The 20,365-nt window shown below is 28.9% G+C and overlaps 1 protein-coding gene across 1 annotated transcript; it reads left to right on the forward strand.

Annotated features, from left to right (window-relative positions):
• Window positions 1-1,274: 1,274 nt before the first annotated feature.
• Window positions 1,275-20,294, forward strand: oys (lysophospholipid acyltransferase 6). The gene is made up of 11 exons (XM_011060363.2): window positions 1,275-1,644; window positions 10,450-10,592; window positions 11,027-11,104; window positions 11,543-11,634; window positions 13,875-13,986; window positions 18,139-18,274; window positions 18,475-18,622; window positions 18,698-18,903; window positions 19,276-19,473; window positions 19,570-19,721; window positions 19,857-20,294. The coding sequence occupies exons 1-11, from the start codon at window positions 1,561-1,563 to the stop codon at window positions 20,011-20,013; spliced, it is 1,506 nt and encodes a 501-aa protein (XP_011058665.1). The 5' UTR covers window positions 1,275-1,560; the 3' UTR covers window positions 20,014-20,294.
• The last annotated feature ends 71 nt before the right edge of the window (window positions 20,295-20,365 follow it).

Consider the following 20,365-nt stretch of genomic DNA (forward strand, 5'->3'; position numbering starts at 1 on the left):
TAATAATAAATAGACTATAAAAAGATAAATAAACTATAAAAACGTTGTTAAATATATAGATATAATTTTATATATACATAACGTTTTTACAGTTTATTTAGTCTATTTGTTATTAAAAATTGGATTATTTACAACATTAAAAAGAATTCAATTTTTTATAAAAATAGTTTAAGTATTCAAGATAATTTATACAAAGTTTTATTGTAATTATCTGTTTAGTTATTTTGTAAATAAATAAATAAATAAAATAATTTTGTTTATTTACAGAATAATTACTCTCTGCAATAAAACTTTATATTGTAAATCATCTTGAGTTAAAGTACTTAAATAAAAAATTTATATATATCTAATATATCTAATATATCTAATATATCTATTCTTATTGAAATAATTTTTATCCATGTAGACATCGCCGCGAAATTTTTTCTAATATTTTCAAATACAGTATAAAACGATGTATTTTATAATTTTTTCATAATTTTTTAAATATTTTCAAAATATATTCTTATCTATTGCGAAAATTGTAAAATAGTAGCAGTTAACTTTTCGATTCAGTTTAGTCCGTTCTATCTGTCTACAACCGGTTAAAAAGTTTAGGACACCCTATAGAAGAGAGAAAAAATGGAAAATAACATTAGCTGCGCGTGCGTTCGAACTGTCATCTTATCGATAATAAATTGCGATCAGTCACGCGATTGAGATTTTGATAAATTCTTCAAAAGCTCATTTCTATCTCTGCTGTTTCTACGCCACAAATTTATAATTACGTAGGTACTTACAGACACATTTTATTACATCTATTTCTATAGCTCAATAATGAACTCTTTTGCATATACATATTTAAATTGAAATAAGTACGATAAATGTATATACATACTAATTGAGCATGACTCAATTTTTGAACGAAACAAAAGTTTTAAATATTAAACTTTCAATGTATTTACAACTTTAAATAAATTCGTTTTTTAAATTCGTTTACGACTTTAAAAAAATGTAGTATAACAAATTTATATGGTGTACATATCATTAAAAACTTAAAAAATTTTGTTATTTTATCCAATAATTGGGTCATGACCGTTAACACTTAAGTGATATTTGATATTTTGCGAAAGCGAGAAAAAAAATAGTGCAATGAGTGCAGCTCAGTACAGTAATAAAAAAAAAGAACTATTGTGGCGTGGATTCGCTCGCAGCCGATTGGTCGACGAGAACCGCGTGACCGGCGTGACGCGCTATATGAGTAATATGAGCGCCTCTGTCTGAATGCCGGTAGCGAACTATGATTTGTGAAGAGCCGGCTGTGTGTTGTTCAGTTTCAGATTTCATTTAGTTCGCAGTCGCCCGTCCGTAGGTGTACATCGCATTCGTGCGTTAGACGCGCAAACTGGCAGAATCAGTTGAAACGTTTCCTAAAGACTGAAAGTGACTGAAAGCCGCTGCTCGTCTCCAACTCTCCACCTCCTCAACGTCCTCGCCGCTCGCCGTCAGTGACGACCGGACTTCGTGCGTCCCGCGCGACCACGACATTGGAGCAATAGGATCAACTCTCGGCGAATCTCCATGACAATGGCCGTGGACGACTATTACGACGGTTTCCGCACTTTCTCCTGGCTCGCGGACCTCGTTGGATTACCGATCGACCAGGTGAGACACCGACGTCGTCGAGAGAGGAACTCTCTCGCGGCCGACCGCGTACTTCTGAGCGGTATTGCTCCGGGTGACAAATTCCTGGGTGGCAACAGGGATAATATCGATCCTTCCGTCATGCCTTTCCACGTTACCTATTTTGCGAAAGCAAATTAAAAATTCGTACTTGATAAATTTATATTAAAATGCGACCTGCCTCTCGATTGTTATTGTCGCGCTTCGGTCATGTTTTCAGTCCGATAGTTTGCATGAAAACAAGATGAGAATAAAAAACGAGTGATGGAGCATTTTAACAAATTACATACATATGAAAGATTTATTGAAAAGGTTATTTGAAAAAAAATTCATAGTAATCGTAATTGAATGATTATATAACTAAAGAAAAATTTCCTACGTTTTTGCGAATTGCGTTAATTTGATTGATAGCTCTGACAGTGTCATTTCAAGTTTCTTCGCTATTCCAGCGAATTCTCGCGGAGGGGGGGGGGGGGGTTATCAAATTTGCCATTTCCGATGAGAGAACTTTATAAACAAAATTGTAGTTTAGTTTTTTTCGCGATTAGATAGGATTATTCCTCTAGATATAAAAATATAAGCCCATCAGGGAAACTTGCAACTATTGCAAAATGAAACTGTTCTGCTGAACATGACTACAATTTGATGCAAATACAAATTTTTTAAACTTTGAAATAGTCTTTAATTGATCAATTAAAATTCGATCTTCTGACTGGGCAAATTCAAATGTTCCGGAATACTTGGTAATACTATTAGGTGTTGGAATTAATTCGTAGCGTTTTTTAATGAAAGAATGTTATTTATTTCACATGAGCATTAAAAAATACATTAATGAAAGTACTTCCCATCACTTGTAAAACGCTACGAATTAATTCCAACACCTAATAAATGGATCTTATATTTATAACACAGTAACAGCTATGTAAATTTTCCTTTCAAGTTAATTGCGTAATGTCAAGGCTTTCAATGCATCGTAGTCGAGTATTTTTTTTCTCTCACCTAGTTATTTAATCGTGAATTTTTAATTCACGATTAATTCATTTCTAGTTTGATATTTGATTTTAAACTTGCGCGCGATAAAGTTTAAAACTGTACACTATTAGAAATGCTTCCTTTACATGTAAATAAAACTTATGATTATGAAACGAAATTAAAATGAATGATTTAACTGAAAATTAAGTTACAGTAGTTACCTAAATGTAAGAACCGTATATTAAATTTGAAAAATACATCAAATTTCATATACATGTATAACACAATATATATATATATATATATATATATATATATACTTTTCAGTTATAAATACATTAAATTTAATGTCATGAAATTAAGTTTAAATTGTGTAACTTAAAAGTATATTAAATTTCATGAAATTTTTAACAAAAATTCTCTTCTCTACATTTTCTTTTCTACATTTTCTTCTTAATTAATTGTGAATTATATAAAATACATTCCTCGATCTATTACGGGAAGAAAGGACAAAAGTATGGCAATTTGTATGTAGATCTGTTTTTTTATTGCTGTTTAGACTGCATTAAAACTTTCCTTCACCGAATTTCAAATGTATACTTATTTTACTTTTGATCGTTTCTACTAATGTGGAATTTTAATTTTAATCTCGATTTAACTTTTTATCTTTTTCTAATTCAAAATTAGAAAATGTTAAAGAGTAAATTGAACCAAGATTAAAATTAATCTATGTTACATTATTAAAATTAATAGATTATTATAATAAAATTAATCGAAATTTATAGAAATAGGCATTTTAATATCAAAAAGTTATTCATAATTAGTTCTTGTATTTAAAATTCACAGCCTTAAGATATCATGAATCAATCAGAGAGCCATATTAATATCTTAAAATAATTTTAAAATAAGAATGAATTATATAAGAATGGACTATTTGTACTTGAAATTAATATAAGTACTATGTATTATTATTATTAGTATTATTATTAGTACTATGTAGTATTATTATTAGTATAAGTAGGTATGTGAAATGAATATATGTTTAAAATTCGCGAAAGCGAGAAGGAAAGTTGTAGAGAGTACAGAAGAATAATAAAACAAATCTAAAGAATGTAGTTCAGGATAGCGATTGTATTTTTTCCTTGAAGAAACGTACAAAAGGAAACGTGAAAATTATTATTGAAAGTAATGAAGAAATTATTCATTTTTTCCGCTCTAAAGAAAAAAGTGACCACTTTTTAATTCTAAAGAAACACATCTCGTAAAAAGATATAGTTCTTTTCTAATTTAACACAATACGTTTATATAAAATTAAGCCGTCATCTCATAGTTGGGTCGATGACGTAAGTGTCAACATCGGAAGATGTATTCGTCACAACTCACGATGCGCAGATATTCCGTTCTGTAACATCCTTATTGTTAAAGTCAAGGCAAACAATCGCAAATATTCCTGTCATTCGGATTACACGTCTTTCTCTTAAATTTTTCTACGTATGCTCGAACGTCTTGATATCAAATTTTAGCGGCCAAATTCATGCGCACCCCATTTAAGTGCATCGATTTAAAAAATTTGAAACTATTTGGCGCCGGTTATCTCATCTTTGGATAAACTGTGATAATTTACCTATTGAATAAATAAAAGAGTAAAAGAATAAAAACATAAGAGAGTAAGACAGTGAGCTAAAGATTATCGAAAAGTGGAACAACTCAATCTTGATCGATCGATCCAACGCGCAAAGTTAAATTGATTGAGAGAGATTAAATTGATTTTATCGCTAAAATGATAACAAACTGTTGTTCACTTAAAATACTGTGGTGACTTCAATCAAACTTCGATTAACTCAATCGGCGGTTAATTTAGTCGACAGAATTACTTCCTGAAAATTTTCTAATTGTATCATTTATCATTTATTGTATTTTCATAATCTAATCTTCTAAATAAAGCATTTTTTTTTAATTGTGCTGTTTTACAAAACTGGATAATATCTAAACTATACATAATAAATGCAGAAAATATTCATGTAAAGGAGATTTTTATTTTAAAATATTATAAAAGATAAACATTAATTAGTGACATTGTCTCTGAGCATCTTAGAGAAATGATTACATTCAATCTCATCGCATTGCCTATAATAATAGATAACATATCACTTTGACACACAATAAAAGAAACATGTTCGTCCTTAATCTACATACACACAATCCAGAGGAATACATTGTTGTCAATTACAACTTTCTTATAACTTTTATTTTATATTGGAGTGAGATTTATATTTAATACTGCGATCGAGAGCGAATTTTAATTTTTATATATCTTATCTATGTAATATTTCTACTGTAATATTCCACTTATTTTTGTCATATTGAAAATAATCCAACAGGGATCGAAACGTTTGTTTTGTTTTACTTGTTACCGATCAAATTAAAGTTTATATTTTAACTAGATGACATGTTTTATTTATTAACTGTTCAAAAAATTTTTTAATTTATGATAATTGTTTTAGGCTCGTAGCCCTTTGTCTTTCTGTTTGATTAATTGGCAATTTAATGCCAATGAACAATTAAATACGTTCTGTCCTATAATATAAACAAAAGATTTTGTTCATGATTTTAGGCTGATATTCATAGTTCGTATTCTTATATTTATGAGTATTCTTACATTTTTATCATTTTGAGTATAATTTTAAGATTATAAACCACTTATAGAATTGTATAACATCTTAAAACATTACTCAAGTCGTTTTAATATAGTAATCTTGTACTCTAATATAGTAATCTTGTACTCTTGAAATAAGAAAAAATGGATTGCGAATATCGGCTTTAAAAGCTAAATTTTTCGACTGTATGAATTCTTTTTATGTTTCCAAATAATACATTTTTTCATTTTCGCTTATTTTATTGAGATAATAATATATTTTAATTATTACATCTTTTTAGGTAAAATTTTGTGAAATACATGATGTATTATATTTTTTATTAATAAATTGCTAGTTAATATTTAATATTTTTTTTATAAATAAAATTGTATAATAAAAGAAAAAATTAATAATTAAAAAGGTCAAATAAACTAGTTTATTACAGCATACATTAAGAATTACATCCGATTAATTTATAGAAAAAAACTAATTTTATTTTTAATGTATGTTGTAATAAACTAGTTTATTTTTAAAGATTCAATAAACATTGTTTGTGTTATTTGACCTTTCTAATTATTAATTTTTACTCAGCAATCTCGAACTAGAAAATTTATATGTTATATTATAATTTTTTTATAAAAGATATCTTTCTTTGCCATTACTTTTTGCACTTACTGTACATAAATTCTCACTGAAATATTATTAAGCATCAAGCTTGAAAAGGCATTTTTCTATTTATTTAATTGTGTTAATATCACTTAGCATTGATTAATTATTCTATTATAAGTATTAATACTTATAGTAACTTAATTATTCTATTACAAATATGAATAGTAACTTAGTTTTTAATAATTTAGTATTAATGATTATTGATATATTTAATGATTTATTATATTAATAATTTGTACTATTCGATTGTACGGAAAGTTTATTTTAAAATTTCTATGTAAGTTCCGGACAAAATATTTTATTAAAAAAATATTAATGATTGAGTTATTATTACTAGTAAATTAAGTATTATTTTATTAATGTATCAGAATTAATGTTTTAATCGACGATTAGGTTAAAAATTCAGAATTTGTTGAATTCGCTCCGAACTCGAACCGTTCTGAGTTACGGCGTACGAATTATCTAAACAGTATACGTCCTAAACGTACTGATATTGGTACAAATTTGCAAACGTCATTTTGTGTCGTTCTTTAGAAACTGTTAGAACTGTTTTAATAATATTACATTGGAAATATTCAACAGCTATGAATATTTCATTGTTTCGGAATAAAAAATAAGTCTATGGGCAGTTTTGTTTGAAATGCTTGTTGTTTATTTTCAAAAGTCTTTGATTCTTTCGTTATTGCGATGCCAATATAAAAGTTTCTTTTAAAAAAATTGTAAACATTATCTTAAAAAGGCAAATGTGGAGAGGGGCAAGGAATGCATAAAAATGCATGACGGAATACATAACATGATAAGAGAATGCACAAATAGGCACAAATAGGCCAAGATGTTAGTTTACGTGATGATAAGAATATTGCGAATCAAATGGATTATATATTCCGATTTTACTAATAAAATTTTACCTTGAGCAAATTGGACGACCGCACCTCTAACTAAACTATCAATTTAAGCTGATTGAAGCGCGATCGAATAAAATGCGTCTGATCTTTATGGAAATGAAATGTTGCGGAATATATAGTGACGTTAGTATTCTCTTTACATTAGTGTCAAATCTTAAGGATGTTCGATAGATCTTTCAAGATAATAAAAAAAAAATAAGTTATTAAAAGTATAAGTTAGTAAAATTATAAATTATTCTAAATCACATTTAAAAGTAATACAACAAATTTTTAATGACGGTTTACTGTCTGGATCATAAATTATTTCAATAAGAAATATTTCTTAATCTGTGCTCTAGATAGAAATGTATGGAATTATAAAATAAATGACAAAATCTCAATTTTTAATATAAATACTTTATGTATTCAAGATTATTTATGTAAAATTATATTACGATACAGAAATTAGCTGTCCAGTAAATAAACAAATATTTGTTTGTTGTAAATTTTAAACTAACTGGTGAATTGCAATAAAACTTCGCGTAAGTTATTTTGAGTACTTAAAGTATTTAAAAAAACATTTAGGAGATTTCGTTATTTTTTCAATTTCTAACAATAAAATAACAAATAAAACAAATAAACTATAAAAATGTATTGTTCAATCAAAACAGAATGTTACGAATACAACTTTCATAAGCATATATGTATGTGTATGTGTATATATATATATATATATATATATATATAGTTTTAAAAAAGTATATTTATTGTGTGCTATATGTAACGCTATCGAACATCCTTAATGTCGACAATAAGCTTAAAATTGAGGAGAGAATTGAAGGGGAATTCAAGCTTCGTCAGGGAACGAAATATATAAAGTAATGGATTTATAAATACGATATTTATTTATTCAAGAGTTACAGTTTTTTATATTTGTCAAACGGATCTGGACGCACTTGAGAATTATGTAAAATACAATAAAAGAGATAAACAACTGATACAGATCTTGAGAAAAGAAAAAGAAATATCGATTTTTTTTAAGATAATTACCTTGCGATGTAAGATAAACAATCATTGAAATAATAAAGGCTCTAACAAATCAATAAAAAAAGAGATAAAATGACCAATGAGAGTCAACGCAGATATCGGAGCGCAGTATCTAAACTATTATTGTTAAATGTTACATAAATATCGCAATCGTAAACATTTCAATTATGTTATGGTTTTAGTTTTCTTCAGTAGAAAAAAACTCAAATTCGTGAATATTGTGTGGATCTTATACATGTTATATACTTATGTGTTTTATTTAAATATTTTTTGTATTTTCTCTTTAAGTTTTTTTCTAATTTAATATTGTCTATATTTTTTTAAACTGAAGAGGATCAAACTATAGTTGAAATATTTGCGATTGCGATTTAAATAATATTTTAACAAAAAAAATGTCTAAACTATCTGCGCTCGTCTGCGATGACGGCTCTTATTGGCTATTTTTTAAATTTCTTTTTTTGTTGGTCTTCAGAAAAACTTGAAAGAATTAAAAAAGATTAGTGATTGAGGATTAACCATGATTTTCATAATATGTGCGTGAGCGTGAGCGTAAGTGGGAGGGAAAGAAGGAGGGAGGGAGAGGGGAGAGAGAACGATCACAGTGTGTTCTAGTATAAAAAAATATTTTTTAACACCTATTGCTACTTATTATATTCTTCACTTGTTATAATTTATTAAAAGCGAAAAAAGTCTAAAATCGGCATTGATAGTCTGTTCTTTTTTTAAGACTGTCTTAAGTAATGTCTTATGAGCTTTCTACAATAAGCTATTATTTAAGTTTTAAATTTTAAGTCATAAAACATGAATCAATTACAGTCGAATATGAGAAGAAAAATCGATTATAATTGGTTAATTTATAGCTTAAGACATTACTTAAAACTCAGAGCTTAGGTAATGACTTATTGTAGAAAGCCTATTAAAGATACTAATACGACTTGTGATTATAACATCTTAAGATGGTCTTAAATATAAGGATCGATTATGAATATCGAGCTAAATTTGTCATTAAATATAGTATTTTAAGCAGATGCAACAGATAATAAAGAGATTTATTACTTTGTGTTGCATAGTTTTTACGAATCGCCTCACATCGTCAAAGGTAGTAAGTAAAAATAGACGGTAGAGTGGTTATATTATCTTTTTGCTACAAGAAAACAATAACAATACCATTAATTGTAACAAATTCATAACAAGCGATCAGATTTTACGATGCGCTCTTTAAGAGAATGATCGACGTGCGCACCACTACTTTCTCTATTTTTAGCGAAATTCTTATCGTACTATTCTTAGCGGTGCGTCCTACTAGCAGAAAACGAGATCAGTTATTTAAATAGATATGTGCTTAAAAATAAAAACGTGATTAGAAAAAAAAGATGAATAGGAGGATAATTTCTATTTCTATAATTATATAATTTCTATTTGTAACAACAAAAATATAAATATGTTTAAAAGTCTTTTGAAAGGATAAACCTAACTGAATCTTGAAGAATAAACCTAACTGATTGTATTTTATCAATGCTTCATTATATGTACTAATGAATACAAATTGTCGATAATTTGTGTCCACTGTTATATTTAATGATAATTTTTTTTGTAAGATACATGTTATATACGTGTTAAATACGTATGCTAGATACGTAATTTTTTACGACTTCTTATAATATATATTATTGATTATTTAAATTATACAACAGCGAAAAAAACGTTTGTAGTTTCTAAATATTCCATACATCAAAAATATCTGCCACATAAATATTACTTTGATATGTCAGTCTTTTTTACAATTTTAATAATCAACAATATATCTTTTTCTATCTTAAGATGTTTTATATGCATACACATATACATATAAGTACACACGCCAATTTTAATTTATTATTTTAACTTTATCATATAAACTTAACTTTATCATACGTCTTAGACGAATCATATAAAAAGAATCATATAAGCAACTTAAAATAAAATTATGAAATTTTTATTGTTTTCGAAGAATTTACAAAGTTCTTCGTTATCTACTTCTTTTAGTTTCATATCAAACTTCATTAGTTTAAAATGAAATTTACAACGTTTCATATTTTCATAAAAATAATAAAACTAGTTTCGAAAAGAAAAAATAATGTACCTAATTTTATAAATAAATCTATTTACTGTGAACAGCAAAACACGCTGGGAATATTTACTCTAATTTAATACGGTGAGTTGAGTAACCACTGATGCAAAGATCAATGGCCTCGTCATTCGCGTATCTCGGCGTTATTTGCGAAGTCGAATGAATCTAGCACCTACATTAAGTATATATTGTTAGGAAATAAAAAAAGAAACATTTAAAAGAAACATTTCTTGGAAAGTGTCTTCTTATGATAGTGCAAAAAAGAAATAAACATCTCTCTCTCAAAACAAATACAAATACCTTGCACTATTTTTTGCATACAAGATACATATAATTTAATAATATTACAATGGACGCAATTCAAACTAATAAAATTCACATTTCTGTTTATTATATTATATGATAAATGATTAAGCAAGAGCTTTAATAAAAATAGATTTTAATGAATCTGTTTCTTCTGTTTGTGCAGGTAAATTTTGTCTTGACGCAATTCACAGCCCTCATATTAGCCACATTATTGAGATCATCTCTGAGTCCCATCGCTACTACCCCCGCCAAACATGTTTATGGCCTTACTATTGGCCTTGCTCTTGGATATTTTTGCTTTGGCAGGTAAGCTTACATTCTATCCATTCATGTAAAAGTAATGTATATGAATCTTTGCTTGTTGCAAAATGGTTGTAACTCGAAATACTAAATATGTGCTATTTAGAAATTCCAATTTATAATTTTTTTTCATCTCTATTGCTTGTCTAAATAATAGTTAGTTTAGTGTTAAACTAGTTAGACAAACTATATGATTAGAATTAGAGTAATTAAATTATATTTTTATTTAATATTTTATGAATCTTCACCTTGTGTCAATTCGATATTGACAAGTTAACGCAAAGTATTGGTAAGCATTTGATACATAAAAACTCTGTTTTAAGTTATTTATCATTCAAGATTAACTCTTTCAGTTGCAACTGTTTTGTCAGCGTGCTATCAAGTATCGGTCTATATATTTGTTTTAACAGAAGAATTCATTTATCAATGTTCTTTTTCAGGCAGGCAATTCATCTCGCTATTCTTCCCGCATTATGTTACATAGCGATGCGCACACAAAATCCCCGGAATATGCAGAGGTGAGATGAATATAAATTGTAGGGTCTTTAGTGTGCATTAAAATATTATATCAGTATTCTAGTCAATCACTTCTATTAAATATAATAGCTATAATTCTCTTTTTTATTATAAAATGTCGGATAATCAGCTTTGTGCGCTTTATCAAATAATGTATTCTTAAGATGAATTATGCATAATTAGAGACAATTATCATTGTGCTTATATCGCGGACTTTCTCCCTCTCCCAAAGCTAACAAGGAAAGATTGTGCGCATATCATTGATAACAATGATTCATCTATTCGCAACGTAAAGTGCACTTAACGCGATCGTTTGCATTTATGACGTAATGAATCGCGTGCTTATTGTCAAATTAACCACGTTTGAGCTAGCGAGCAAAATCACGCGAATAAAGACGATGGCCGCACGAACTTGACATGTGCATCTGAATGTGTTTCAGGGTCGTCCTCGCAATTGCGTTAATCTATTTATCGTGCATTCACTTTCACCGACAGATCTACGATTATGGCTCATACACGCTCGACATCACTGGTACGTTCAACTCACGATTTCACTTGGCTTGTTTGAATAAGATAGCTCTTTCATATAATGTTGCATAAAAGCATTCCTTATTTTAAATATATATATTTTAAATAAACAAACAAACACACATACACAGGATATCTTATAATGTACGGTATTTTCACAGTATTCTAGAAATAGAATAAAAATTGTAATATGAAAATGTCAAAATTATTATATTAGGTGTTGGAATTAATTCGTAGCGTTTTACAAGTGATGGGAAGTACTTTCATTAATGTATTTTTTAATGCTCATGTGAAATAAATAACATTCTTTCATTAAAAACGCTACGAATTAATTCCAACACCTAATACAATAATTTTTTTGAGATCCGAATTTGACTCCTGACCGAGGTAATATTTTTCGTAATAAATTTATTTACAGATTTTCACATTAACATCTCTCTCATAGGATGCTTGATTGAGTATCAAATTATTAAATTGTCAATTTAATTTGTGATATTGTTCAATTATGTTTTTAACTTCAAAAAATCAATTTGACGCGCAGTTTAAATGATTACATATGTGGTATATAAATTAACGCGGAAATTGTTTAAGTATTTAAGATCCAACTTTTAAATTCTTATTTATTAAATCTTTTTTTTTTTAATTATAAGTTAACTCTTTAAATGCTTATAAGTAAAAAATGATTAATTTACTTTTATATCCTCTATTATTATTTGTGGATTCTTTGGAACATTTTAAAACGAAATCCTAACACAAAAATGTCGAGATTATAATAGTTTTTGAATTTATAAATTACATATCTTTGATCAATTATAATTTATAAATCATTGTAATCTTGACATTTTCGTATTAGGATATTTTGCTTTATTTTACCTTTAGAATACATTGTGAAAGTATTGTATGGTGGTTGTGAGATACCCTGTGTATACAGGGTGCGTCATCAAAATCCGGACAAATCGAACAATTTCTTGTCATGGTAGCCTCGGAGAGCCTCTTTAATGTGTACGATTTGTATCGAAGGTCCTCCTCGGCAATTCGACGCATTGTTGGCTCGCTTACACCAACAATCGATGCTAATTTTCGCAACGATTGCCTTGGGTCATCCGAAATCAGCGTTTGAGCCCTTTCAACGACTGCAGGGATCCTCGCGATGCGTTCTTTCGAGTGACTCTTCCTCGCTGGCATACTGGAACCTTCGTTGGACTGTTCTAAAGCCGCTATATATTGCCACAACGTCATAAACAGTAGATCTCGGGTATCCAAAGAACCGAATTATTTCCGTTGCTGAGCGCCCGGCGCGAAGGTCTTCGATGATCCCGGCTCTTCGATTATACTCCGCACTTGGTTTCAACATCGCGGCCATTTTGAGAATATGACTGTTTACTAGAAGCATCAGGCTTTCTTGGACGCCAATAACAATCTCTGGCAGAAGCACAGTATAGCGGAAAATTTGAATTGAAATTTGTCCGGATTTTGGTGACGCACCCTGTATATACAGGATGTTCGGAAAATAATAATGAATCTTTCGCATAGGGGCAGAATGAAAATTGAAGACCAATTTTCGGCAATTAATATCTTGTTAACTATTGAAAATTGCGAAAATTGCAAAATGGTAGAAGACTTTTCTTAGTTTATTCTGCCTCTATGCGAAAAATTTATCATTATTTTCTAAACACCCTGTATATGAATTAATATTAATTTTATATGAATTAATATTAAAGAATTAATAATTTTAGAAGAAAAGCTAAAGATTTTTTATATAATTTTTTTTATAATTACATTTATAATTTTGTATTTATATTCAGTAATCTTTTTAAATGCAATGCGATTGCAGTAACATTTTACGCTCTCCTAAGCATGACCGTGTTATTAAAGTAATAATAACATCTTCGCGATGTTGTCAGTTCTTACTGCCTGCGATTATGTAAGTTTCACGCCTTGAATGTGATGCATCTGTTTATTTAGATTTTTAGTAGAACAAATGTCATTTTCGATATCAATTTTGTGCGCTTAAATCCTTCGTATTTAGCCTATAAGTCTACTTTCCTTAGTTTTTATGTTTTATAATCACATTCACATGATATTGATTATTGAGCAATATGTGTATGATATTGAGCGTTTATTATGTCTCGCTATTATGCACACGCCAATACATCTCTTCGCAAGTGTTTCGGCGATAAGACGATAAGTCTCATCATTATTCTCATGTACTGCTTTTGTAACATATATGAATGTTCTTTTCAGGGCCTCTCATGGTTATAACGCAAAAAGTAACTAGTCTAGCGTTCAGCATTCACGATGGACTAACGCGATGCGAAGAGGATTTGACACCAATGCAGCGTCATCAGGCTGTACAGTGAGTGCATGTACTCTTTAAAGGTTTCGCCTTTGCAGTCAAAGAATCGATTGTTTTTGTTTATTTTTATTCTTACATATGTGTAGAATATCGTTGTAAAAGAATTTTACTACTTAATTACTGATTCTTTGCCCTTCTTTTGTACTATATTGTTTTATACATACTTATTTATTAATTTATTACTTAATTTTTTAAATTCATAATATTAACAAGCTCAAATACGTAAGAGCACACGGAGTCTCCAAGCACTTACTAATGCAGCAGCTCTTGTAAATGTTATTTAGGTCATTTTCGAAAAAACCGATAGATGTCGGTTGTAATTTATTCTTTGAGAGTTTCTATTGGTCCAGAAAAAGACTTACTGTTACATATACTAGAAACAGGTAAAAAATGATTAGATCTGTTTGAATCTTGGTTTTTATTTTCGTCGATTATGTGTTTCAAAATGTTCTGTGAAAAGAAATTTTCTGACAGTAAAAGTTAATAATCGATCTAGACATAAAGAAGGAAATGATATTTTCATGGAAATCGATGTTCAAGCAAATTTGAAACAGAATTTGCCAGTACATCAGGAAAAAAATTGAAAGAATCTAATGATAGTACAAGTGGGTGTTGCGAAGTTATTGTTTTGTTAATTTTTTATCAATTTTTACTAAATTAATTGATACTGGTGTGCAGAGAAGTTGCAAAAAAGAAATTTGTTTTAGTAAGACTAGAAAAATGGGTTTAGGATTTTAATTAGTCACCGGATGTAGCTGCAGAACAATTGCTTTTTGCCTTCTTATTAATAATCGGTTTTGAGATTAATCGACGCATGGTATTTGTGATGCGTGTTTTGAGCATTGTGTGGCTTAAATATATTTTGCGGTCTTGTGGATTTATGTACAGATTTTACTACGCATATGTATTATTTTGCTATGGATAATATTTATAGAGCTGCACAAACTGTGCATGATCTCAGTGTAAAAAACGCTGCAAAACAAGAAACCGAAGAAAATGCAAGAGGAAATGAGTCTTAACTGTATCTGCTGATGCACATGATATCAACTATATCTGATTATGGAATAAAAGAGGCTTTTCATCCTTACTTATTTGGTGTCTTGATCAAATACAAATAAGGTGCTAGATGTTGTAGTCAAATCTTTTGTTCACTTCGAGAAAATAATGATTCTATAGAAAAGTTATTGTGGCAAAAAGGATATAAAAAAGAATACACCATCAATCACTGAAAGCGCTGGAAAAATGAAAGTTGATCGCATTATCGAAATAATTCTCTCAAAATTTACACGGCGTTAAATACGAAAATTATGTAGATGACGGAGATAGAAAGACTATCAAAGATTTACTCAATGAAAATCCATGTGGAGACGAATTATTGGTAAAAAAAAAATACATTTTACATATGGTTTAAAAGCATACGGGAAGTAGATTGAGAAACATAAAAAAATCATACAAGATATTGGTGGAAAAGAAAGAGCAAAATTAACGGATAAATTAAAGATCCGATTACTCATTACGGATTAGCAATACTACGAAACACAGAGTCTTTACAGAACATGAAAAATGCAATATTGATTACATGTTATCCTAAAATATCAATCGAATAATCCATACATTCTCATTGTCCACCGGAATTAGATTTTTAGTGCAGTTGGTGGCGTATTATGGAGCACTACTAGTGGCACGCTTCAGGATTATAATTAAGATCCATCTTTGACTTCTGAAGTACAATGTGCCATTTATGAGAATTTTTCCGATGATATTTCGTTAACGCGATGTCTCGGAGGATATACACAAACAAAAGTTATGACGGAATTTTCTGGCATTACACGCCGAAACATATTTTTTCTAGAGCAAAAATTATATCTACCGCAGCATTTTTGGCAACATGCACTTTTAACAACAGTTTTGTAAGCTTATTAAGAATAATGAACATCCTAAGGATTCGTTTTGAACAAATAGCAAAGGTATTTGCCGACAAAAATTACGGACAGCGGGTGATAAATTGTTACACGTTAAAATTATCAAAAGAAGCCAGAACAGTTCAGTGATTGAAGAGATTGGCGGAAAATGAATTTTATGAAGAGGAGGAAGGATTATTATATAGTTCTGATATTGTAAAATAACTGTAAGTGTACTGAAACTTTTGTTATACACGAAAAAAATTAAATTAAAACTTTAAAATGCATTTTTCTTGAAACCATGTTTTTCGAGTTGACGAAACTGATAACTAAAAAAGAATTAAGATATCAACTTGATCCTTTTTTTTCGATCCTAATATTTTTGCGCATGACATGAACTAGAATTATGATTTTACAACAAACATTTGATTTGTTATTAACGAAAAAATATCTCATTTTTAGGGAAGAAAAATATAATTTTATTTTAATGCCACCATTTTTACAAATTTCGTACAATTGACATAATTTTAATTCATGCTATAGTGACATTTGTGTAATTAATAAAAAACGGAATGAATTTTGATTTCACATGATTTACAGAGGCTGCATTACTTCTATCACGGAGACGTGTTTTGCAGGTGATCCCTAATTCAATCACCAGTTGAAGGAATAAAATACATCTTTATCTAATTAAAAAATTTTTTTGTTGTTTAAACATTACATAATTTTATGCAAAAACCCACGTTTTTCTCTATATAATAGATTTTCTTAAAAAAATTTATGAAAAGGAGCTAATTTTACGACCAGCAAAGGTGAAACTTTCCTATCCCGTGCGCTTTGTTATTTACATCAAGCACAAGAAATATCATGATCGTAATGAACAATCTTGGTAATTGTTTTGTGATGTTAAAATCATTATTTATCACTTTGATGATCGCATATTTACGCAAATATTTGCCTGCCGACAGCACTTTTTCCAGAATTGTTTATAGTAACTGTTGAAGCAAATATATTTATTATGAAAAAAAAAATTGAAATTATTATTATTTTAATCAACTGTTCAAAAAAGCAGCAAGAGACAAAAATTATTAGGTGTTGGAATTAATTCGTAGCGTTTTTTAATGAAAGAATGTTATTTATTTCACATGAGCATTAAAAAATACATTAATGAAAGTACTTCCCATCACTTGTAAAACGCTACGAATTAATTCCAACACCTAATATTTATTTTTTTGTCATAGAGCTCTAAGAATTTTTTCAGAATTTTTTATCAACTTTTTAATACTGCATTTTCTTATTGGCAACTATTTTTACCATCATAAGAAAATGTGGTATTAAAAAATTCTAAAAAAAAACTTTATTAGAAGAAAACAAACAATTTTTGTCACTTGCTGGTTTTTTGTAAAATTGATAATACTTGAATAAAAAAATTATTGAAAACCAATATTCGGTGATATTAATATTTTGTTAACTATTGCAAAAATTGCAAAATGATAGAGTACTTTTCGACTCAATTTAGTCTACTGTACTAGCACACGAAATATTTAGTAGTTATTCTGGGATACCTTGTATATTATAACATATATAGTATTTCAAAAAAATTTTACATCCAATTTTACATTTTTTTTAAATTATTATTCGAAAACTATTACCGGTCTCAGTCTCTCCTAATTTATTAATTTCTTGAATTAATATTTTAATTTTATATTGATAATTTTTGAAATATTTTTTAGAATATTTTACAAATATAAAATATAAATTATTAAAAGTTAAAAATAAGCGATTTGAATATAATAAAATATTATTTCAGATTGATTAAAGTAAAGCATGAAAGATCTTTAAAAATATCGTCCAAAACAATTGTAAAACATTAAGAATGTAACCACAAAATAAATAGAACTGAAATTTGAATTTAAAATATAAACATTAAAAAATCGCGAAATCACGTCATGTGATGCCGATTGTTGACTAATGAAATCACGTAACAGTGGCCATCAAAGTGTTATAAATCGTATTTATTAATAAAATGTATTTTTACTTATAAATAGTTATAAGTTTATACATTTATATCTAAAATCGCAATATTTGTAATAGTTAATACGCTTTTAGAACAGAAGATGATATTTAAATTCCAATCTGAAAAAATTTAATACAAATGAATTGTTAATAAAACGATGTAAATGGAGAAATATTCAGTTTTATTGTGTATATTACCACAAAAAAATATATTCTCTTAGTGTTAACTTTACAGGAAGATGCCAACTATTTTGGAATATTTTAGCTACATCTTTCATTTTCAAGCCTTAATGGCTGGTCCAGTGATATTCTACCGTGATTATATTGATTTCATACATGGACATCACTTACCTGGTGCTAAATCTTTAGCCGTAAGAACACTGATATAAAACCTTAAAAGGCCTTTTAAAAATTTTTTAGAATTGATACCTTTTATCTTAAGATAAAAATAGACTATTTTATAATATAATGTTGTGTAAACTATAGAGTTGTCAATTTAGCAAACAGTTGCTATTTATATATAATAATATAAATTTAAAAAACATTTACTCTTTAATAACAATTGTTTTAGGGATTCTATGACAAAAGTGGCCAAGAAAAAGAGATTATTCTGGAGCCGTCACCCACTCTGGTCGTTGTGAAAAAAGTCGCTGCAAGTTTAGTATGTGCCATTATATTCATCACATTTATCCCGATCTTCTCGATACAATATGTAAAAGGTTTGTTTGAATCCTTCATCTTTAATCTTGTCACGTATAGTACATCGCCGTAATTAATATATATTTTTCTTTTAGATGACGAATTCCTGGAGAACACAAATATGTTTTACAAAACATTGTACTTAATGCTGGCGACTATGCTCGCGCGTTTCAAATACTACCACGCATGGTTATTCGCCGATGCCGTATGTAACAATTCTGGCCTTGGATTCAATGGTTATGATGAACGAGGGAAAGCCCGCTGGGACTTAATTTCAAACGTCGACGTTTTTAAGTTTGAGGTGCGATACGTGTACTGTTTACAATATATAAATAAAAGTATACTCGTAATAGTAAACTTCAAATTAGCGCATAAATTCCTTCCTCTATTACGTGATTAGTGTGTGAGTATAGAATTAGCAACCCCTGATAGGGCTGATTTAATGAAGTTTAGCGAAAGGGACAACCTTGTTATTAAGTTCAGAACCTCGAATTGTGCGCTATTATGAGATTCTAACGTAATTAAAATTTTAAAATATAATTTACGATAAAATGTTATAGAAGAACGAAATATTTGAATTTGTCTTCTTATATAATATATTTGTCTTCTCATTATACATGATGGATGTTTATCTAAAATTATTCTTGCAGTTTATTGTTTAATCAATTTTCAGACATCGCTTAATCTTAAGGATAGCATTGACAGCTGGAACAAGGGCACAAATTTATGGCTACGATCGATCATGTACGAACGAGCTGGTCGTAACAAAGTGATATATACGTACGCTTTGTCCGCTTTTTGGCATGGTTTTTATCCTGGCTATTATCTCACATTCGCAAGCGGAGCGTTCTTCACTGTAGCGGCACGTTCAGTTAGTAGATTTAAACTGTTGCATATTATGTGCTGCATATTAAGCATTGTGAACGAAACAGGCACTGATTTTCAATCTTCTATATTCTTGCAATAGATCCGTCGCTACATCCGGCCAATGTTCCTGGAATCTCAACGAAAGAAGATTTTTTATGATGTCTTAACGTTTATTACGACAAGAATTCTAATGGCCTACATGACGTTCAGCTTTGTATTATTAGAATTTGTACCAAGCATCAAAGTGTACCTGTAAGCCATCCATTGTTAACTAAGATCGTAGAGATGTATTCTTTGGCATCGAAAATTCGAATTTTGAATCAAAGGATACGCCTTTAATTATCAAGCCCAACTTTGATTAACGTGTTACTTTTTCTTTGTTATTAGGTATTTGTACCTGCTCCCTCATTTATTGGGTTTGATCGCGATACTACTTTCACCCCGTCTAGGGTTGTCATGGAAAACACACAAGCAATCGGCCGTGAAGGACGAAACTAATCTCGCCGAAGCAGTCAGTAACGGAAACGCACACAAAACAATGTAGTCTTCAAAACAAGTCTTCTGGTCGCAACGTTAGGAAAGACAGATATTTTTTATGGATGTTTTTATTATATATATATTTAATATATATATATATGTAAATGTATCTATATACAACATTTCTTGTTACAATGCATTACAGATGTGAAAGTCTATCAATAATGTGCTATACGCACATTACATTTATGTAAAACATTACCGAAACAGATGTATCGTTTTTATATATAATAATATATAGATAAGAAAAATTTTATAATTCGCCTAAATATATGACTGTTTTAATTACGATACTTTCTATCAATCTTCTATCCATTCTTATATTACCGTGCGCTACTATATCTAAAAAAAAATGAAAT

Source organism: Acromyrmex echinatior, chromosome 2 (genome assembly GCF_024713525.1).
Source record: "Acromyrmex echinatior isolate Ae372 chromosome 2, ASM2471352v2, whole genome shotgun sequence".
NCBI lineage: Eukaryota > Metazoa > Arthropoda > Insecta > Hymenoptera > Formicidae > Acromyrmex > Acromyrmex echinatior.

Bases quoted from the DNA above. Each gene is read 5' to 3' on its own strand.
- oys (XM_011060363.2), top strand. From the start codon at position 1,561: ATGACAATGGCCGTGGACGACTATTACGACGGTTTCCGCACTTTCTCC. The intron at 1,645-10,449 runs GTGAGACACCGA...CTGTTTGTGCAG, and splicing joins TTGGATTACCGATCGACCAG to GTAAATTTTGTCTTGACGCA. The intron at 19,722-19,856 runs GTAAGCCATCCA...CTTTGTTATTAG, and splicing joins CCAAGCATCAAAGTGTACCT to GTATTTGTACCTGCTCCCTC.